The sequence below is a fragment of the Aptenodytes forsteri genome, unplaced genomic scaffold, assembly GCF_000699145.1.
Source record: "Aptenodytes forsteri isolate BGI_AS27 unplaced genomic scaffold, ASM69914v1 Scaffold13, whole genome shotgun sequence".
Taxonomy (NCBI): Eukaryota; Metazoa; Chordata; class Aves; order Sphenisciformes; family Spheniscidae; genus Aptenodytes; species Aptenodytes forsteri.
The window spans coordinates 6,279,115-6,302,571 of NW_008794543.1; the positions used below are offsets into that span (position 1 = coordinate 6,279,115).

General features: G+C 35.6%; 1 protein-coding gene across 1 annotated transcript in view; it reads right to left on the minus strand.

Annotated features, from left to right (window-relative positions):
- The window catches only part of VEGFC (vascular endothelial growth factor C), a 183,657-nt gene that overhangs the window by 3,764 nt on the left and 156,436 nt on the right, over positions 1 to 23,457 (minus strand). The window contains 5 exon segments of the mRNA XM_009272351.2: positions 864 to 1,194; positions 1,452 to 1,561; positions 4,920 to 5,071; positions 16,009 to 16,199; positions 17,636 to 17,849. Of these exon segments, the coding sequence (XP_009270626.2) occupies positions 864 to 1,194; positions 1,452 to 1,561; positions 4,920 to 5,071; positions 16,009 to 16,199; positions 17,636 to 17,849 (998 nt within the window).

The window sequence follows — 23,457 nt, forward strand, 5'->3', positions numbered from 1 at the left end:
AAAATATACTTAAGGTTTACTTTTTGATAAGCAATGAATTACCAATTTTCTATTTTCCATTTCCAGTGCCGGAACGTTTCTGGAACTGTTATTTGTCATTAATATAATAGAAATAATTGCCATATATTAATAAATAAGTGATCTTTCTGTTCCAAATGGGATTCTTTCTGTTTTAACAAATTCACTTTACAGGAAAACTTTCCTCACAAAATATACAAAGCAGAAATAATATTGTTTGTTTCTCAGAACCTGAAGTCATTCGCATTTTTATGACTAGACTGCTACCACTATGGGTGTAGAAGTCATGGAAGGAAAAGCTCCTGAGATATATAAAGAAATTGCAGAGTTTTCTTCCTAACCAAATCCCATTTTAAATGATGAATGTGGGTGGTCTGTTTTATAGTGATATATGTCTACTTTTCACAGAAACCACCCAGAGCTATAAGACGTTTTATGCACTCATAAATCTTTAGTATCAGTTGAGTGAAATGAAGAATATGCAAAAATTTAGGAAGTGAAAATGAATGATGGTATCCTCCAGAACTAATTCGTGAAATCTAATTATAAATATTTGAGTTATTTGAATTGCAATATTTGGTTCTTGGGAAAAACAGAGTGGAATTTTGAGTAGCATAAAAAACCGAGGAGCTTGAACTTACACCTCATTTTCATCAAAAGAGAAAAAAAGAAATCACATGAAGTAGTAGTAAGAGTAAAAGAAACTAAATATGCTTTAAAATACTCTTTCTGCCTAGTAGTTTCCTCTTAGAGATGATAAAAATCATAGAAGATAAAACTGAATTGAAGAGAGGCTTACTGTTTACTTAACGTTACAAAGCAGTCCAACAAGAATGAGCTTTTACCTGCATGTCTGGTGATGGAACCTTTTTCCTTTTAAGAAGCATTTATTGGGAGATTCTATACATTCACAGATGCATTTTGCAGGGTTTAGTGGCTGATGTTTAGGACAGGTCTTTTTACATACACACTGGCACTTATCTTCATCAAATTCCTTGTTGGGCCCACAGGAAGTGGGGAGAAGTTTGTTTTTGCACATGCACTGACATGATGATCTGTCTAATTCTTTGTGAGGTCCACAGCTTGAGGGCCGCATGCCTCCTTTGCAGACACATTGACAGGTTTCTTCATCCAACTCCTTGTTTGGTCCACAAATATGGAATCCTTCAGATGTGTCTAGAAATACAGCAGAGAAGTTGCATAATTATCAGAATTTTGTCTCTACCCATCCCATATTTTTAAGGGAAGAAACGGTATCGAATTCGTACATTTTAAGGTGTTTTAAGAACAAACGTATGTCAAAAGACAGGCAACAAGCAGTAATAGTATCAATAAAGAAAGAGATTCAACTATTTGCTTTTCATATTTTTAATTTCTCCTTTAGATAAATCAAAACATGGAACTACATTTAATTGTTTAAGCAAAATTCTTACCAGAATCTCCAAGGTGAGAAGAGAAACCAAAATCATGCTGTGCCAAACATCTGCAAATCTGATTATTCCAGATATGATTTTTTGGACAGGTCTTGTTTGCCACATGACACCTGTGGAATGAAATATACTGCTGATTTACTACTGTAAGAACTCAAGAAAAAAAAAATTGATTTTAGGTGCTAACTGCTTTTGTTTCCCTCCATAACAAAAAACCTTTCAAAGAGATTCAGCTCATTCATAATCTTATTTTTAACTCTTATGATTATTCCAGATATGATTTTTTGGACAGGTCTTGTTTGCCACATGACACCTGTGGAATGAAATATACTGCTGATTTACTACTGTAAGAACTCAAGAAAAAAAAAATTGATTTTAGGTGCTAACTGCTTTTGTTTCCCTCCATAACAAAAAACCTTTCAAAGAGATTCAGCTCATTCATAATCTTATTTTTAACTCTTATCAAATCTGTTTTTAATTAAGTTTCTCCCCGTTGGTTCAAGATACCTTCTCACATTTCAAGTTTTAGTTCTAACTTCTAGAAACCGATATTTTTACTTTCCTAATGTAGTTTGGAAACAGATCTAACCCTTGAATGTACGCCTCATATAGAAAATAGACAAGTATAAAAAAATAGTTGCATACCAAATACCTCGTAGGTGGTAACAGGAATAATTTTCTACATTGTTTTTTGCAGTACAAAAACGTTTTCACACATATAGACATCAAAAGACAGCTGATAATACTTTCTGAATGAATGCTGTAGACCAAACTAATTTCTAAAACAAAATTATCAGATTCCTTTCCCCTTTATGTGAAAATTATGTGACATTAACTGACTCTTTCTCATCAGCCACTCAGATCCTGGACAGCTTTCTCGAATCTAAAGATTTGGACTTCAGCAGTGATGCCTCTTCACTTTAGAAATAAAAGACAATAAAAAATTTAACAGTTTAATGCTCTTTACCTGCTAGAGTTTTGCAGCCAAGGTAGTGGTAAGCAAAGAAAGCAAAAAGTTCTAACAGCAGTTGGTCTCCTTTTAAAGGATGACTGGACTTAACTAGTAGGTACACCACAGATAAAATATTTGTGTATTATTTGATCTTCCTTGCTTTCAATTTCTTTATCACCACAGGTGACATTACAACTTTTAACAAGTCATGCCTAACTTCATGCATCCAGGCTGTGTCATTTATTCATTGTTTCTGTAGTATTTCTAAAATCCTCATCTGTTAAGACAGCACATACATTACACATTTTAAGCACTTTTAATTCCCCTGAGCACCATTACTCATGCATTCAAAAATGCAGGTGCTGGGACATTCTTCTGGGATCATCATTCAAGTGCACCACTCCCCTTCACCACATTAAACGACTCTTTGCTTGTAAAGACTGCTGTAGTTTAACATCACCCTGCATCGCCTCATGTTTTATCAAGCTGGTGTTTCCTGATTTCATTCTGCTAATGATCTCACTCTTGCTCCTTCACTTGGCACATACGCCTTTTGCCCGCCTCCTGATTCTGCTTGAGAAATAGCACGGATAATTTACAGATGTATTATTATATTCTGTTTTAAAAAAAAAAAAACAACAACTCACACCTGGAGCAGCCTGGCTTTAGCTGTGTTTAAAACTAACTACAGAAGGAAGCCAGGGTGACAGTATGAAGAAAACACCAAGCGCACATGAACCCATTAAAAGACAATGTTGATTCAAAACCCAAGTTATCAGAACTTGAAGAGAATGATATGTATTTCAGCATCAGGGCTGGAGACACCCAGTAAAAGGAACTGGAACTGCTTGTTCACAAATTCTACTCCAGTTGCTAGTACAGAAAATTACTGGGGATATGGCTGAAATTTTAAAATGACTTATTGTAACATTTTGGGAAAGTTCAGGAAGGCTAGAAAAAAGAAAGTCAGAGGCAAAAAAACTTTGCAGAAAATTTCACTACCTCTTTCCAAATCATTGTCAACTCAACTTTAAAAAAAAAAAAAAAAAAAAAAAAGTCAGCATGCTAACTTGTTACCTGTCGGTGTCAGGACAGATAATGCACAAGAAGGGGAAACATTTAATGTGTACAACATACATCCAAACCACATCTAAAATATGCTTATCAGCTCTGTAAGCGCCTACCTACAAACCAAGGGAAAAAAAGGTCATCACAGAGACTTGGATCTGAACTATGTATACTGAAGACCCCTCTGCTCCCCCCACCCCAAATCGCTAAACTTCTAAAACAGTGACAATTTTCTGTTGCACATCTTGATGACATTCTATATAAACAGAGAAGGGTACAACTTAAGATACCATTACTCCAGGAGGTATTCTTGAAACATTGGTTAACATGAACTAACATGCCTCAGCTCTGCAAGTATGTAGAGGTAGCTACTACTTTTTAGAAGGGGAAAAAACCAAACAAACAAAAAAGCGGGAGAACAGGCAAAGACCTAGATCTTAATTATCAGGATAAAGTTGTGCAGAAAATATATTTTATATAAAAAAAGATCAACTGTTTGTATTCTATCTATGACATGTCATTTCTCTCTTCTTTCTAACATGTGCCTGTGCATTGTGGCATAATCCAGCCTTGAATTCTTATTAGATTCCAAGTGTTACTACCCTAAAACCAGAGATTATACTCTTAGGCTTTTCTTTTCAGTAATACATAAGAAAGTCATTACTGTATTTCTGTTAAAATGAGCATGTACATAAATACATGCACACATGCAGATCTGCCACTATGACAAGAAAGTACATTTCCAAGTTTTGACTTTACAACAGTTTCACTAGCATTCAAACCTATAAATAAAAATATTAAGGAAAAACAATTTGAAAAGAAATTGAGAACATGAGTACAAATTAAAAAACTACAGAGGGATTCTGAAAAGCATCCAGGCACTCACCAGGAACATGTAAATATCTTTCCTTTCTAGACTCTAACAGCACTCAGCTTGGTTGGTTTTCTGATTTGTTGTGGTTTTTTTGTTTTTAAATTTATTTTCTTGTAAAAAGCCATAGATTTTAAACTTAAAGACAGTACTTAACAGTAGAGAAGGCCTGTATATATTCTGATCTAGTACTACTCTGTCTTACCTTTGTTGAAGCATGATTCCTTACTCACAGGACAGCCAGCTACCTGTGAGTGCTGGTCAAAGTCTTATATCTGTACGCTTACTTCCCTCTAACTATAGGTAGCTGCTTCCTGGCTAGAATAAACTCTTGCAATGGTAATTACAACAGCCCCAGTTTATCCACTGGGTAAAAAGGTACTGTGCTAATAACTTTAGTAACATTCCCTCCATATAAAACGATATTAGCTCCTGTACAAAATGCATTCTGCTGCTACTACTACTACTACTAACGTGTGTAAGTTTACCTATCTTAATTGTGAAAGCTTCCAGCAATATTTTAAATCTAATTATACAGGCTTGCTCATAATGTGAAAGGAAAGACAAGTCTCATACTTACTGAGTTTGTGTTGCTGGCAAGGAACGTCTTATGATAGAATGAACTTGTCTGTAAACATCCAACTTCGACATGCATCGGCAGGACGTGTGATTGGCAAAACTGACGGTTACAGGTTTGGGGCCATGAGAGAGAGGCACTGTGATCTCAAACAACTATAAAAGGGAAGGCAAAGCAAAGAACTTTTTTTATAGATCAGTAACAGGACAACTAAAAATAATATAAGGACATCCAAAAAAAGCTATAAGGAATTTAAGTTTGGGGTTTTGTTCTCTACCATCATACAGTGATATATTCAATTATAACTCTAAATAATCATTATGTGCAAAATGAAGACAATAGCTATGTTATGACAACATTTTTAGTGTTAAACCCTGTTACGTGCCTGTTTGCTTACTACAACATTTAAACTAACATTGTTAAAAGAGGAAAATGTATATAGAACTCATTTTTCTAGAGGGAATGACTTCAAATTGGCAGCCTTTTAAAAAAATCTGAAATGTAACATTTGGAAAGTCTTTCAAAAAGTTGGAAAACAAGAATAATTTAAAAAGGGAGTAAGCTACAACCTAAGACATCAGTTGCACAATTAGAAGAGCTTGTGTTAAGCAGCAGTATATTGGACTTAGATCAAAACATTTTTGGATGAATAAGTTTTGAACCACAGCATACTGTATTTTTTACTTTCCCATATTTGTATCAATGCAAATTATATGGTTACCCTAACGGAATGCATTAATTTTTTTTCAGGAAATTAAGAAACGTTCACTATTAATAAAATAATCACGTATGTGAATGAATAAAATCCTAATTTTAGTGGGAAATGTAGTTCAACTGGTAGAAGAGGACAACTTCAGCGATACCTTGTGGAAACTGAACATGTGATAACAGACAAACAGTGAGACTTATTTCAGTATTCAGTTCAGGACATGCACTTTATCAAGTTAAGAAGGTTTCACTGTAAGACTCAAATCTCAATAGTCTCCTGAAAAGTTAGGACAAATACTTTAGGTCAAAGTCCTGAAAACTATTTTTTGGTAATATTTTTAATAGGATAATAGTGCACTGTTGCCTTTTAGGTGTTTAGTCACTTTTCCAAATATATTTAAGAATATTTCTGCATCTTCTGGGGACTTTACTACCTTTAAAAACATGGTCATTGGTTATTATTCCAGTTTCAGCTGATGAGACTGTATAACAAGACTTTAATTTTTAGCGGAAATCTATTTGCAATGTTTTTTTATAATCAATAACTTTACAGTATGGCATATAGGCAGCATGCAAATGTAATGAAAAAACTGGTAAATTTAAATGATTCAAAATACAAAAGACATCTACAGGAGGTCCTGAAAACAGTACCTTGCACTGAAGTATGCAAGTGAGCCTGGGTACTGACAAGCATGCAGGTGCAGCAGTGTGGGATGTATTCACCAAGTACCCACAAGGTAAAAGGGCACTTGTGTAGCTGACAATAAAGCTCATACTATTGATATACCTAAACCATACAACTTAAGCCTAAACAGTATAAAGAAAGCATCATCAACTCTGACAGGTATTATCTATTTTACAAAACAAATTTTGGCATTATTTAGTGACCGGACCTTTAAAAAAGTATGATGACACCCCCAATGTTAAACAAGAACTGAAACGGCAGAAGTAGTATATTTGCATTTTATTCTGTTACAGAAGATTACAATGCTATTATTTTTGCTGCAAAAAGTACCGCATCCCTTATATTAGTTTTAAATGTGGGTTTCTTCCCACTAGAATCTAAAAATGCAAACTGGTATGCACTTTTTTAGAAGGAAAATCAAAACAGAAAATAGTTTCCTGCATCTTCCAAATACTGATGAAAAAAACTATCCATCTAGGGAGCTACCATGGAAAGAGTTTCTCTTGTTAGAGAGACTTCTAGCCAAAGCACATTAACATTTGGATTCTTGCTCCAGCTGCAAAATAAATAACACTTCTTCAAATTTTGGTCTTGAGTCATTAATAAGATAAGGGCACAAGTACATGTCCAGTTTAAAGTTTGGTATCAATAAAATGAATGCCTAAATCAGTGTCTGCTGTTCTCAAACATAATTATCACCAGCATACCTCCAGGGTTTTCAGCACAGAGTTCTGGAAACAGACTTTCTAATCAACTTTTTATTATACTTATAATCCTTTTTGGCTTCCAAACCAATATTGGCTCCTTTACCCTTATCTATTATAAAAGTTCCTTTAAATTAATCAGAAAAGGCATTCTTACCAAGATGTTTCATCCAAAAAGAGCAATAATCATAACAGAGCTATCATTTTCATACTAATATTTTATATGAAAATAGCTTTATGTACTTATTCATTTCTTTTTAAAATATCCACCTGCTTGAAGGCCATCATAGGTTTTGTTACAATGCACAATCTCACTAGGAAATTGGAGAGGAGGAAGGTGGTGGTGTAGATAAAGAGACAGAAAGGACCATGTTTATGAAAAATAGCTTTCATTTCTGCATACAGTACACATTTGAGAAATTATATGCTGAGTTCTTTGGGTATCTGCTTTTTAAATACTGATCTTTAAACAGACAGCAAAACTCACCTACATATGCAAGACTTGTATCTTTTTTTAAACAAGTTGTGCTTTCAGAAGGACAGCACAACTTTTGGGACCTCTGAAAATCTGGACAGCTAGGAATCTACAGATGTGAAAGCCTTTACTGTATTAAATATCTTGTAAGAAAACTGATTCCTAAAACACATATATGAATCGAGGGACAGAACAAAGAGTATGGACTTCATTACAATATTAGACATGTAGAGAGAATCTTCTGTTTTCTCTGCTCTCTTATGACAGTATGAACTTGCTTTTCCGAAGCTGAAGTAAAAACCCACTATAGGGAGGACTGACAAAACTTAGTAACTGAAGAGAAGTGTGATTCTTTGCATGGACCAAACTGCAGCTGACTAGAAAAAAGGGCACATTCTCTCCTTCCTCTGTTCTTGGAGTAGATCGATTTGCCATACTGCAAAGCGTAGCAGACTCCAGAGCGCTGGAGATGGCAGTGTAGGACTATTGCTACAATTCCAAACCACCTGAAAGAGGTCCCTGTCGGCCCAACTGTCCTCCTGTTTGGCCTCAGTAGTAGATTGAGAGAAGTTTCACTAAAACACCCGAGACGTACCAATTGTGAGCGGAAATGATGGTGAACATGAATTCTGTTAATCTACATTTATCCTTCCATTTAAACTGCGAAAGGTATCAGTTTAGAGGTGAATATTGCTAACAACTATTCCCACCAACACTTCAGTGGTGCAATGCAAAAAAAGCCTAGTTAAACAATGTAAAGGTAGACTAGCTTCCTTGACCTCATTGAATTACCTTGTTTGTTCAACTAAATTCTCTTAATAGCAATGTATTTTACATCACCCATTAGTAGCTACTGTTTATACATAAAGTAAAAAACCAAAGCCATCTATTTATGTTAGAGATTATATTCTATTATGTTATATTATATTAGTTCTTACATTTCTAGTCCTCACTTTTGGAAAGTGCTTAAAATGATACATGAACTAGCATTTTGAAAAAAGAATGTAAACCAGATCTACTTTCCTTACTGGAAATGATAGAAGTGAAATACTGGGGTTGGAATTATTGATTTGTTCTTCCTACACTTTTTATTTGTTTGCACATGCTACTAGGATGCTATATTCTGATGCATACTGAAAAAGGATATATTTATTCTTCTCTTCTGAGAATGATAATATATCAAAAAGAGATTTCAGAAGAAATAAATACTTGAAAAGTAGTCTTTTACAGAAAATGTATTTAATACTCAGAATAACCCTGTTTAAATAATCTCTGGCATTTTGAAATAAAATCCATTCTAAAGAAAATCTACATTCTGCTCTCAGCTGTGATAGCAGCATCTCTAAATCCAATGAAGCTATTTAAGTATAAGTGAATAAACTCTCAATATACATAAACTGGGTTTGAATTATCATCTTAATAAATCATTTCAAAATAGGTAAGATCTGACCTTCTGGAATGGTTTCTGGTTTTGTTAGCATCTCTAATTTATTACTTGCTCATCTTCTTCATCCAATAGAACAATAAGCTCAACATCTGTTGTCACTACAGGGCATGTTTGGCAACATTTAACAGCCAAATGTCAATATCTAGAAAGGATATTTCTATGAGAAATGAGCCATAACATCTGTGTACGAGGCTAGTTCTTGACTCCCTTCTTTTCTAGCAGCATTGCTGGTTGTGGATGCCATTGCTGGTACCCACATTGCCCATATAGGTACCTCTTCCTGGAGATCAGATGGCTCATATTTCTGTCTGATCCCTCATTTATTAAAGGATTGGTTTTACTGTATTCTTAGAGAACCAAATCTTCTCTCCCTTCCCAACTTCAAATCATAGTAAAAATTGGACTAATTCATGCTACAGGCAATAGGGAAAAGACATTTCCTGCAGGTCTGTTCAAGGGCCAAGGCCTAAAGACAGACATTCAGGACCAAAGACTGCAAAGAACAAGCTTCAGTCCCCAGGAGAACATGAGATCTGACAGTAGTAGGGATTAGGGCAGTTTTTACAGTAGAGAGCTTTTATGGCTTGCAGTTTTGAGAAAAATGTTAGTAATTATAGTATATTAAACTGCAAATTAAAGTACATTAAATGAGCATTGCTAGAGTTAGAGGCAAATACTCAAAAGTTAAAAGAAAAAATTAGACTCAACTTGCCCATGCTGTCCTGTACATTTGTGCTACCAACACTGCATTGAGGTCAGGAAACCAGTGGAAAACAACCACCAAAGCAAAATGTGATAGCATAGCTAAAGAGTATTATGTATAACAAAACAAAACAACAACACCCCCCCCCCCCCAAATTACAGTCAAAGCTCTGTCCTAACCTCTTCCATATGAGCTAATATCATAAACATAAGTCAGTAACATACTATTAATCTCAGTGTATAACACATACTAATGAAAGCTCTACGTAACTAAAGAACAGTTGAAAAACATATATAGTTAATGCATTTCACAAGAACTTAACATGTGCCTTTCAGCCAGCCTAAGGCTGTTTTGTCACAGAAACCCACCTTGCAGGTCTTCCATTTCTCCCCATTTCTAATATTTCTTTTCAAAGCACTGTGTTCAGCCCTTGTCTCCTTATGTCTTCACCCAATATGACGATTCTCCATGCCAACCTCCCCTCATTTCAGCCCAGCCAAAGTTTCCCTTTCATCCAGTCAGCCTACAAGCTTGATTTCCCTCCCCTCTTTTTGGGCTCCTTAGCATAACTTTTAGCTTTCTGGCACATGCGCATCTTGTCCCAGCTACTTTTGGATCAAGCAGGTTCCTTCCTTCCCAACATGATAAAGGAGGGTGGATCAATGACAGGCTCTCCCTAGAAGATGGGATTTAGGTGCCTAGATCTGAAACTGCATCAGATTTTTGTTCAGCTCCAAGTTATAAAGTGTTCTAGTGACAAATATATCCAAGTCTCCCAACAATTCAATTTGCTTCCTCGGTCTTTTTTTTTTAACACTTAAAAGTATGCAGACTGTCTCAAAGATAACAAAACACACATTCCTAATATAAACAAACAAGTGTCATATCATGTACCTAAAATAAGGGAACATGAAATTTTTTTTCAGAGAAAAAAAAAATCCTAATTTTTGTTTTAACGATGAAGCCATATACACTTCTCTCTCACTCTGGTCTGAGAAAAAGCAGAACCACCACTTTTGCTGAAGTTTTAAAGCAAAAAACTAAAAAGCAAAAACAAGACATCAAGCTGAGTCAGGTATCTGGCAGAGAAAATTTCAACCTCTATTGTTAAAGAATAGCAAAGTTAGGCTGAGAATGACAATAGAGTTTATAATGGAGTATGTTGGATAATCTTAATATTAGGCTGCTTAAACTAGAGCTGCTTACCATTGAACAAGACTATGTGTGACTATAAACGTTTTTTCCCCATTTTTCTGTGTCATGGAAAAATTCAAGAGCCTTTTACAATAAATGGTTTAAATAGAAATTTTGTGCTAAAACCATGACAGTCATTGGTACTATATGGATTTAATAAAAAAAAGTTTTGGTTGCAGGACGTTTTTTTTAAATTATTTTTAAGGATATGTATTTTCTATCCCACTGACCATTATCAAGATGACTTTGTATCTGTCTTTCAACCTAGACAAACTTGAAACATTCATCTTCAAAAATGAAGGAAGGTCATTTTTCTCCATACATTTGGATTACACAATCTGTAATAAGGTGTGTTTTAGGCTTAATACTTAACCTTTGTTCCACTGCACCAGCCAAAATTAAAAGGCAGCATACCCTACAGACCCAAACGTCAGCTTCTTATGCTTGTATTTTCTGCCTCCCAGTACAGACAGGTATATAATTAAAGAACTTTTGAGACCAATACAAAAGTAAGTGAATAATTAGATCACTTTTACAATATGTGTGCAACTACAATTTTTTTCCTGGATTTCCATTCTTTCACACATCAATTTTTTAAATCCTTGAAGATCAGTGCATATGCTCTGTACTGTACTTCTCAGGTGAGAAGCACAGCAAGAGGACACCGGGCAAAGGTGCCTCTGAATTGCTCTACCCAACCAGACTTGGCCATTGGCACTCCGCAACCTGCAATCATTGTGATGCCAAGTGCAACAGTCCCCCTTTTTCCCAACCTTGTTATTTCTTCAGCCATCCTTGCAACAGCTTCCAGGCCAGAGCTGCGTGGTCCCGCAGACCACCCTGTGGTAGGCTCTTTTCAGTTCCCACACTGGCAGTGCTCTTCCTTTAGCCATTTATAGAGCTGAGTGGAGAACAGAAACAAGGGTGGGACCAGAGCCTGGTCCACAAGCTAGAGCTCAGCAGGATTTTAACCTTTAAAAAAAAAAAAAAATCTAACAGCAGACAGGAATCTGAATTCTTGACCAAAAGCGTTATCAGAATTCCTGTAAAAAAAATTTCCCATATGTTGCTCCTTGCTGATCCTTAGGAAGGCATGTATTTTTGATTCACTGCATTGATAGCTCCTTCTTTAGACTAGAAGGACTTCATGCCATACTTTCCAGAAAAACTGTTGATTTCTATACGAAGTATTTCTTTGCTTCAGTGGCTAAATTAATTTATTCAGCACTATCATCGTATGTGCCAATAGCCATTGTATCAGCACACATGAAATTATTATTATGATCACTGACTTCTGAAATATAAAATAATCAAACCTCTTATTTTCTTATCAGGATGAGGGAGGCTTATCATTCTAGATACTTTTCAAATATAGGATTTATGTATGACTTTTTTCCCAGATTTACATTAATGACACTATGTTCTTCTGATGGACTGTGGTTTATTTTGGCAAGTTTCCCTTAAATTGATTGACTCAGTTTCCATCACTTGTGATCTTTGCACTTCCTAAAGTGTCAGTAAGGCTGGCCAAATATAACCAGTGTAACAGAGCACACAGTGTCTAGAGAGATTTTCAAGCTAAGGATATAAGACTGTTTGATTTTAAAACTCTAAACATCTCTATACTGGAAAGAATGAAAAATAAGCTATTTGAAAAATGGTACATCATCATTATTTATTATCTAACTTTTTTGAAAAAAATGTATTTCAAGGCTTATGTGTGATACAACAACAAGTAACTTATCTGATATAATACATTTCAGATCTGTTTAATATGCTTGGGTTCCTTGTTCTATCTTTTTATATCTTAATCACTTTTTTCCCCCCAGAAATTTTAACAAAAACCATTTGGCATTTATACTGATATATGTCCCACTATTAATAGTACCTACTATATCATTACAATCATCAGTCTAACAGAAAAATGCATGGGAAAAGGCATAAATGGTAAAGTTCAAAACGACTGAAAATTCTTGCGACATACGCATCTCCAAATTGTGTAAAGGAGCGCCATGTACTTCTCAAATATGGCAAACAATTTCAAGCTGTTAGCTTGTTTCCTGTGAGAAAAGCTCCTCTAAATCTAATTTCAAACTGCTTAGAAAGATGTTTTCCCTTGAGGGACTATTACTGTAACCATGAAACAAAAAGATTTAGGACCTTTACATGAAATGATCTGAAAGAAGCCAAAAAACCTGTCCATCCTGCCAGCCAAGAGGAAGAATGGAATGAGATGGATCTTTGACTTCTGCTCACTGCTTCCCTTCAACCTATAAGCAAGTACCTATAGGTGGGGCATAAAAAAGTACAGCTGAGGGACAGGCTGTTGCTGCACCAGGTAGTTCCAATTTTTGTAACTGCTGTTGAACTACTCGTGTCATGGAAACAGAGAACAGCTATTTGATTAATAACAAATTAGAGAAAAAACCAGCACAACCACACCACAAAACCAAAAAACAAACAACCACCTTCCCCACAGACATTTATTAGACAAGCCACCATGTACAAAGTTGGGCTATTGCAGTGTCACGGATAAAGGAGAAGAAAAAGATCTACTGCATTTTATGAATTAGCCTAGGGGGTCCTCAAATGTTTTCATAGACCTTGTACCACATCTTAATTAAGAAATTGTCTCATATCCCAATCATGATTGTATAAACACCCCTTAGAAACTACAGAAAAAGTTTTTGTGGAAAAAATGGTATTAAAAGCAAAGCAGAATACTTTTCTATTTTTCTCTTAATAAAGTTAAGTAGCTAGAAAGGAGGAACACAGCCCGAACTAGAGAACTACTGACCTCTCTCTGGACCTCCACAGTGTTCCACAAGCCGATCTGGGAACATCTGACCTAGTCCATTCTCCTGGCAACTAATGATTTGCTCCCCATAAAAATAATTTCTATGCTTAGCTCTTTTCTTTTTAATTAATTTTGATGAAAGCTGATATCAACTTTCTTTAGATTTTAATGTTTGGAACCAATGCTAGAGCTTGCCCTCACAGTAAGACCTCCAGCTGAAAAGTTAATTTCCCATTAAGCACTTTTTCTGCAGGGTGAACAGTATGAAGCTTATCTTATGCAGTTTATGCACCAAAAATAAAGCTACAAAAATGGTGACTTAGGAAAAAACAAAAGATGCCTGGTTACTAACCATTTGTTCTCATTTCATTCAGGAAATAAAAGGAAAATAGTAGCGAAAATAGGTGTGTAGGGTACCTGAATTCCACAGAAGGGTCTTGAATCCAATACTTTTCTCTTCCTAATTCTCATCTGATATAGGGTAAGCTGTGGTCACATAACTTTAAAAAGATTTGAGATGATGACAGATGAAGAGATATAGCTATAGCTCTCTTCCTTTTTAAGGTTTTTTTTAAAACTGCATTCTGTCAAGGACCAGATAAAACTGGAAAGCAGAAGCAAGATAGAAAACTCAGAGATTAAATTGCTTGCTTTTACAGAATAGGTAAGAAAACAAAACAATGCTATTGCCTCTTACTTCTTTCTGGTAAGTCCTTTAACATTTTCCTTTTCAGAGTCTCTCAAATCTTTAACTACTCCTGTATCATATCATCACCAATGACATCAAGAACTTAAAAAAGAAACTCAGAACTAGTCTAAACATTTTCTACTAGGCAAGAAAAAATTACTTCACTCAATAGATATGAACAGAAAGATGAACAGAAAGGGGTTATTTACCCCAAACTGACATGGTGCTCAGAGACCAGAAAATCTGTGCTAAATGCAACAACTCTCTCTGTAACTAGATCATCCTTTATTCAAGTAAGCTAAACTTTATAAATACGTGGGGGAAAAAAAAAAAGGTTATATTTCTTGGTTTATAACATGAAAATTATATTTGCTTCTTTCAAGCAACTGGAATTAGGACAGATGTTTGTGGGAATAACTATGGGCTTGAACAAAATCAGTATTGTAGTTTTCCTCGTTTAAGCTATTTGAGTTACATTATTCCTGTGCTTTGCGGCTGTCTACCACTAGCTCACACTTAGGATTGAAAATTCTTGGTGGAATATACCATTTCAGACAGACAGATCTGGTGAGAAATGAGGACAGAAAATATATTAAAGAGTTTTTTTTCTATTTTCTTTATGTCCCCCCTTTTCCTAATCCCCTCTCAAGAAGGCTCAGAGCACTAAGAAGTTTCATGATAAAGGAATGACATCTCCATGGGCTACAATTTTACAGTTGACTTTGCATTTGTGTATCTTCCTTATAAATATGTACTGCATCTTCAGCTAGATGAACCTAGCTGAAAAAGAAAGCAAGATTTACACTAAAATTAGTTTTCTTCAAAGTATCAGAAAGATGAGGTAAAAAGCGAAAAAACAAACCACAACCAACAAAAAAACTACCAAATACTGTAACAAAAGGAAAATACCCTAGCAAACATTTTGAAGCATGACTATTTTTACATGATTTTTGAGGGAAATGTTGTTGTAAGATAATGTGATAATTCTTATAGCTACTTAACATAGAATAATGCATGTATGCTTTTCCTTTAAAGGCAGCTCACAGGCTCAAAGCATAATCTCTGCATACTCCTAACTGATCACTAGCCATGAACTTGAAGAATAAAAACCACACGTACACCTGAGTAAGATGCTTTAAAACAAAACAAATAGGTACATTATACTAATATCTCTTAATACAGTAAAGTTCAGTTCCTAAAAGGCTTTATTTGCAACCTGTATCCTGTCTGCACACATCCTAAAAGTCTTCACAAATAATATTAGAGGCTAGTTTTCCAGAGAGTGCTTGCCTCATACAGCAGGCAAATGGTAGATGAAAAAAAAAGGATAGAATTAAGTTTCATGGATAATCTCAAAAGTGAGAACGGGACATCATAATTTTTTTTCCTTAAAAAAAGAAAAAAAAAAAAAAGAATATATTTGGCGGAAAAGAGTGTTAAACGTTTTCTTCCAGGAAGTAGTCTCTTCAGCTGTTTTTCCTATGTATTCTGGAATTGACTTTTTTCCTTCCTCACAGTAAAAGAGTGTTAAACATTTTCTTCCAGGAAGTAGTCTCTTCAGCTGTTTTTCCTATGTATTCTGGAATTGACTTTTTTCCTTCCTCACAGTAGCAATAAGGTGGTTTAAAATATGCATGATCATAAATGGATTTGCGAGGAGCACTTGGACTGTAATAAGAGTGAGAACTTACTGTCTTGCTGATGTAATTTGTGCTGATATTCATACACTGGAGTCCTTCACTATTGCAGCAACCTCCACATCTGTAGATGGATACACATGGGGGTTTAAAGAAGGTGTTTGTAGTTGCTCCAAACTCTTTTCCCACATCCACACACACTTCACGTGGCATGCACTGAGTTTTTCTCCATTCAGTATCAATACCTGCCAAGTTATAGGGAATTTCACGTGTTATAAAGTAACTGTTTAAAAACAATACTCTCCTGCAGTAAATTAGTAGGACTTTTTCTTTTTTTTAAGTTTAGAACCAGAATATGCACTGCTAGAGTCACACCTTTTATTCAGTGAAACACACATCTCTCTGTGTTAACTTCTAGCTAATTTTTCTTCTTCATAGGGATGTGACATATTGTCATGGAGCAGAAGAAAAGTCACAGCGGAGCTAAGAGGGAACCTAACAAGGTTGGGCAGATCTTACGGCATTCACAGTTAAAGCTGTACATGTCCTTTCTCCTATGCCTAGGGTGAGTCTCACCTTGAGTGAAGTCTAAAGAAGTACTGCACATCTCTGGAAATTAATTTTAACTGGTCCCACACAGTACTTCACTTGGATACTATATATTAAAAACATTAAATGTGATGCCTACATACTTAACGTGAAATTCATTTGAGTATGTGTTTACTTTGTTAACTCCCAGAGTATAATTTAAAGCAAAAGGTTATTATTTAGCAAGTATATGCACCATATGATTTAATCTGAAAGGTGATATTTGTGCCCAGATTATCCACGCAAATTTAGGCAAACGTTTTACATTGTGTTATACAGCCTTTTGGCAAATACAATCTTACACTAAACAGCCATGAGACTTGCAGCAGTACAGGCCCCTTTATTCTCTCTTGGAGCCAGTTTTTGGTAGGCTATTCAGCAAAATGGAAATTTCACCTAATGTGTACCTTAAAGTCTCCATTAAGGTACATGATTTCCAGTATCATGTCAAAAAATACGCCTCCTGCTATAAATCCTGTGTTTCTCTGCCTGCAAGCACTTGCTTAAACTGTAAGCTAATTGTATTTTTAATCAGGCCACCTGAAACACTGAGGGGTATTGACATATTTGTTTGAAAGCTGTTTTTTTCTGGTTTGAGCATAACATCATGACAACTGCCCTCTTGTAACAGGAAAAAGCTACAAGTGGATTATTTGGCCTCCTAAAGCAGTAACACGTAAGCGAAGAAAGCATTACCAGCCGTGACGTAATTGCAGAAAATGAGCAGAAACGGTTCAATGAAGCCAACTATTAGTGTCCTCTTTGCTTTCTGCAAAATCGTTACAGCCCCTCCAAAGCAGGATTCCTTCCACCTGAAGACAGCCACTTAACTTCCTGTATCAACTGCGCTGAGAAAGCAGTCTATACCTTTCCTACAATGGACGTACCAAAAATACGTCTGTGGAGCAATTTATTTCATTATGGAAGGTTGACTATCAAAGATTTTATTTTATAGCCATTACATCAAATCAAACTGCTAAGGGTGGTTTACTTTTAAAGGGTGCTTAGCTTTTAAAATATTTTTGACACAACTGACAAGCCTTTGGATTTTAATTTATTGTATGTTAGAACGTGTTTTGTGTCCTGTACTTACTTTTCAGGATCTCTGCATTATAGTGTGCTGCGGCAAATTTCAGTGAATCATCTGATCTTGTGTCAAAGCTGGAGCGTTCCCTGTTGTGTTGCCAACCTCCTTTCCTCAATTGACATTTGAACATTTTCCAGTATTCTGGGTAAAGTACTGTCATGAGTTCATCCACACTGGACACAGATCGCAACTGCTCTTCCAGGTCTCTGCTTGCATGAGCCTGTCAAAGTAACATGCAAGATTAATTACTTTCTCTATTACACAAGGTTTGCTGGAAACTAGCCTAAAAAACAACTCATACATTGCAAAATAAAGTTGTGCTCAAAGGGGTCCTCATTACAAAAACTACTTTTGTCAGTCAATGCCAACAGTACTGTGTTGACAAATACTGAAATGTTTGGCTTGTGCCACTAATTCTTTACCATACTTGTCATTCAAAACATCTGCGTGAGAAAGCAGCTATAGATTTAAGCCTATACAAGTACTGTTTGCAGATTAAAAAAAATAAATTCCATTTTTATCCTGGAAAGAAAAGTTTTCATGATAAAATTTTGAATGCTTAAACCCCAAAACATTTAAATGATGTTCATGTTATTTAAGACCACATACCATTAAAGTAACACCACATTTTTGCCCATTTTCCCTTAGTCCAGGAAAATAAAAACACCCAGCAATGCAAAAACAGTGAAATTGGAAAACAGAAGAAAATAATGCATGTGATTTTGTACCTTTTTAGGGAAAATCCTAATAAGCAAATTCTATTATAAAGCACTAATCCTTAAATCAGTAGGATTCAAGGGCATTGGTACCTTTAAGAATCTGAACTGCACACTCCCTCACTGCTAAGAGTTTCAGCTGAAACTCTTCAGGACTCTAAGCACTGCACTCCTTAACTTGTTGTTTCAAGAGCAGTCTCAAATCCTGTAATTGTGCTTTCTTATTTGCTAGCTTTTACACAAACTCACTGCAATTGCATTTTCCTAAAAGACTACGACTCAGATTTACATTCTAATTTCTCACTTATCTGGAAGATTCCTCTATCCTCTTAGGTGAAACAACACATTGCATCAAAGGACTGCTGTCATTCCCTGCCCACCCTCCCTCATCCATGAATTGCTGACTTCCCAAAGGGAAAGGCAGTAAGGAGAAAGAAAGGCAGTGAAGAACCTTTAGCCACCTTCTCAGCCTACGTGGCCCTTAGATGGCAGTATGAGACACAAAATGTAGAGGTACACTTTGTAAAAAATGTCTAGCAACTGGCTGCAGACTTTCTACAGGTTACTACAAAACTTTTGCCCTGGTCCAAGAATAGCAAGGCTGTAACAGTGTAAATGTGTGTCTAAAACCAGAAATATGAAACTATAGAAATTGAAATTTAAGATTCTTTATCAAACTGTATTATAACAAAAAAGAAATTCTTTCAATTAAGTGATTTCGAACACTACGGAAGTAAAATGACCGGTTCTGAACTAGCTGACCTGAACCAAAACTGCTCCTTATCTCACAAACAACTAAAAGGGTACAAAATGGCATGCACTGTCACATCCACTTCCTTATCAGGTACCAAATCCAGGAGAAACCCTGGTAAGGCAGATTCACAGAACTCATTTCTGCAACTACAGAAGCCAAAGCTCTGTATGATTTCATGCAGAGTTCAAAGTCATTTTGTACATCAAAGTGTTATGAAGAGAGGGAAAAAAAAAAGTTTTCACTAAAGCCTCGCTAACCACAGTATCAGACAGACTACTTTGTCCTGGGAGATTTTAACAATCAAGCTGTCAGTCTCAGAAACACGCTCATTCAGGACTTCATCTCTTTCCTTGCCTCCATAGAAAGGGTCATCTCTGACCCAAGCCACCCAGCAAACAGTACCTTGGGGCCTTGCCTTCAAATTCGTTGGCCACACGGAGCATCTCGCTCCCCTGTTCTTCTTGCAGGATGCCACACAGGTTCTCAATCAGTGGGTCACAGACAAAAATCCAAGCGGAACAAACAACTAATTTGGCCACTGTGCTTGCTTTCATCTCTCTCAAGAGGTGATAAGAGCAGGGTTTGAGTAGCCTCATTCCTGCCAGGCTGTTTCCTGAGAGCACTGCAACACATACCCCTTGAGTAACGGGAAGCAGGTCGCTGCACCAGTGCAGTAAATGCCAGCGTCGCAGATGCGTGCCTGCCACGTGACGGGAATATGCGTGGCACAGGAGGTCACGGCATGGAGGCGGCGTGTATATCCTGCCACAAGGCTGGATGCCAGTCCGTTACGTAAAAGGCACAGGAATGGAAACTGTGTTTAGTCGTCTAGTAGCTGATCCTAGGAGGTACCAGCAGATCATGGCGGTGACATGGAAAGAGAATCCAACCAAAGGTTCACCAACCTTTGATGAATCCCTTAAAAGCCTGTGCAGCCCACTGTAGACAAAACACTGGCTGCTGTTGTTTCAGACATTCAAGGTACAGGCCTAGATCATCAGAAAAATAAGTACTGAGACTCAAAATTACTTAGTTGATAAGAAGCCAGTGTACGGAGCAGGAAAGAGGTTATATTTGTCTTGATGAAATCCTCTTTGGTCAAGAAATCAAGTCATGTCTTTCCAGCTGGACAGCAAATTTGGTATACACATATAAAATATGTATGAATAAAAGTCCAAACATGAAGAAATTAGTGGCTTTAATAAAGTATTGTATCTAATTTAATAAAGTATTGTTTTCAAATGCATTTCTTCATGGATATTCAATGGGCCAGAATGCCGTGTGAAGGACAGAGAATACTGCCTACAATATGAAGTGCTCACTTAGTATGAACAAAAGGAAAACAATTTCTGGAGCAGATATATAAAATTACTTTTTTTAAAAAAATGAATCATCATTATTGCATCTGAATTATTTTGTGCTTAGTTTAATAAAGCCATTTGCTTGTAAAGATGACTTCAATTAAAACTTAGAAATATACTGTGGAAAACCAACTTGGATCACTAGAGGACTTTTGTTCTCCCCCCTCTCCTGATTTAGGAAGAAAGGGAGAAGGAAATCCATACATGTATACCAAATACAGTACATGCAGTGTCCAGAGTCAGGAAAAAAAAAGAACAGAAAAGATATGTTGATTTTTCAATGTTTCCAATATTACCTTGACACACAGATCAATGACCTCTTCCTAGTATATTCACTGTAAGTCTATGAAAGGCATGTATTTTTGAACTGCAGCAAATTACTCTCATCTACTATGTCAAACTGTTTAAAGGAGTGTAAAAATAAGTGTAAATACACTTTAAAATAAGTGTAAGGAGCACGTGGAGTGATTTAATTTTGTACAACAGTCAAACTTTATTGTTGACATGAACATCAAACTAAATCTTAAGTTCCGGTTGATTAGAGGGGTGTGTCCTGCATACAGTAAAAGCATCAGATCATTAAGGAGTCTTAAAAAATCTCTAAATTTTTAAAAGAGGAATGCAACTGCTTCTGTAAATATAATAGTTGTCTGGCAACATTTTTGATTTTGTCCAAACTTTGGTTAATTTCACAAAAATATACTGTCTTGGTCCCTACCTTTTATTCCAAATTTTTTTCTCTTTCTTAATTGTGCATTGGCTTTTAGAGTAGGACACTGGGAAAAAAAATTAAAACCTCAAAATGGTTTTGCAAATCAGACAATCCAAACTTCAACACCTATTTAGAACTTATGACAAGACACAATGAAAGTAACATCAACAAAAATATACTACAAATCAGAGGAGCTCTAATTTTTTATCTTATGCAAGCCCAGATTAGTGAAGTTTGGAAAGAAATACTGTTTGTAGATGCAATTACTGTCACCAAGCTAGTTATTCCCAAATGTAATCTTAAATTAAAAAAAAAGAAAAAAAAACCTAAATAATTGTTTTATTGTCTGAAAGTAATATAACATTAACAAATGTTTTGACAAGAGAAATTCTGCAACTTTTAGAAAAAAAGTAAGCTTTTTGATAACTGTGAACAGTCCATTGATTTTCATAGGAATCAGTTGCAGTGCACTCCACATTGAAATCCTCAATCAACTGCTTAACGTTTTACTGCCAAGACATTCTGTGATCTATGTTCCTCATCGAGAAGGTAGCAGGAAATCAGTGCCATCAGTGCCTGCAGAGGAAGGAGTTTTCTCTGTCCCACATATTCTATTTTCTTTGTTCTTTTAAGTCAGTTAAGCAGTTGGTTTTTGTGCCTTTTTTTTAAAAAAAAAAAAACAAAACACCACCACTCCCTTCGTAAGTGTTTATCGCTGTCCTTTGGTTGGCCATTCTACTCTTTTTGTCATTTTTACATATTATCAATGTTGTTCTGCATGATCACCTAAACATACTAGAAGCTATGGTCTGGAGAAAGACGTTGACTAAAGCTTTGACTAGCCAATCTCTACAAGATGATAGATGATATTGAGCAAAATAACAACTTAAAAATACAAGAATGAAGGGTGAATACAGTAAAGACAAGCTTGCTTCATTTTACTTGTTCCACATTATTTCCTGAGGAACAGGGGAAATGACAAATACACATATAAATAAAGTAGTAAAACTTGATGACAAGCTCTCTCTCACTATTATTTAACTTAGGAACATTTTATTCTATCAAAGTATGTTTTTCACAATGTGGCTTTCCACCACATGGTATGTCCAGTTTTTCAGAAAATTATAGCTTACAAGGGGAGGAGCAGGATACCAAATAGGCTCTATATCCATTAACAAAATCAAATCTATAATAGATTATCCATGCATTACATTATTTGTCTTTCATGTCCCCAGTGCCTGCCTCTATTATTAATAACAAAGGTCAGAACACTTAATATTTGGCAGCATGCTTGACACATGATTGATGGTGCAATGTGCTATAACAGTACTTTACGCATCTGCTCCAATTATAGTTGTCAGCTCATTTAATTTTCAAGGATTTTGTTGACAAGTCTTCATAGGAAAATGCTGTCTATAAAACCTTCCATTTTAATATGCTTATATACTGTATTTATTTTCTGACTGAAATGTATTAAAGATCAAGCAGTTAAATTCTAATGTTGAAACAGTGTGCAAGCAAATGGAAATATTGCAAAAGAAAGGTATGTATAAACACCTCACTTGCATAATATTTTATTGTAATTTTCATGTATTTCAGCAATTTTGTAATTTTCATGTATTTTTTTTTGCAAGTTGATGCCCGTAAAAAAAGAAAATAGCCTAATTAAATATCTTAGCTGTAGTTAATAATTAAATTCAACTTTTTTATCCACCTCTACAATCCCACTAGAATAGCCCTGATTTTTATCTCATATGCACCGATTTGTCACTAGTAAAATTGAATGACTGTCCGCAGTTGCAAACTTTTAAGTTACCATTCAATATAGTAACAAAGCAGTGCCTTACAGAAGTGAAACGGTAACAGTGAGCATAATTTTTTATTTCACATTACTTTAAATAAATAGTAAGACCACTGCAGTTAATTTGAACTAAATCAAAACATCATGAGAACAGCAGAGAGATTAGAATTGGTCTCTGTTCTAAAGAGTTTGCAAAGTGCATCAGACAAACATAACAAGTAAGAATGAAAGTATAAAATAAATAAAATGGTCTGAACTATATTATGCTTTAAGTGATCTCTAGTCATTCTGGCATTTTAAATACCAAGAATAACACCAGGCAAAGAAAACAAACAAATGGGGGTGGAAGAATGTACAAAGTGGACAGGCGAGGAAAAATAAATGAGTTTGAGGAGAGATTTGAAAGAAAATTTGTTAAAAAGGAAGAAAAAGACATTGGCTATGAGGATAAACTTAAGCCTACAGAAGTTTCACTTCTATATTA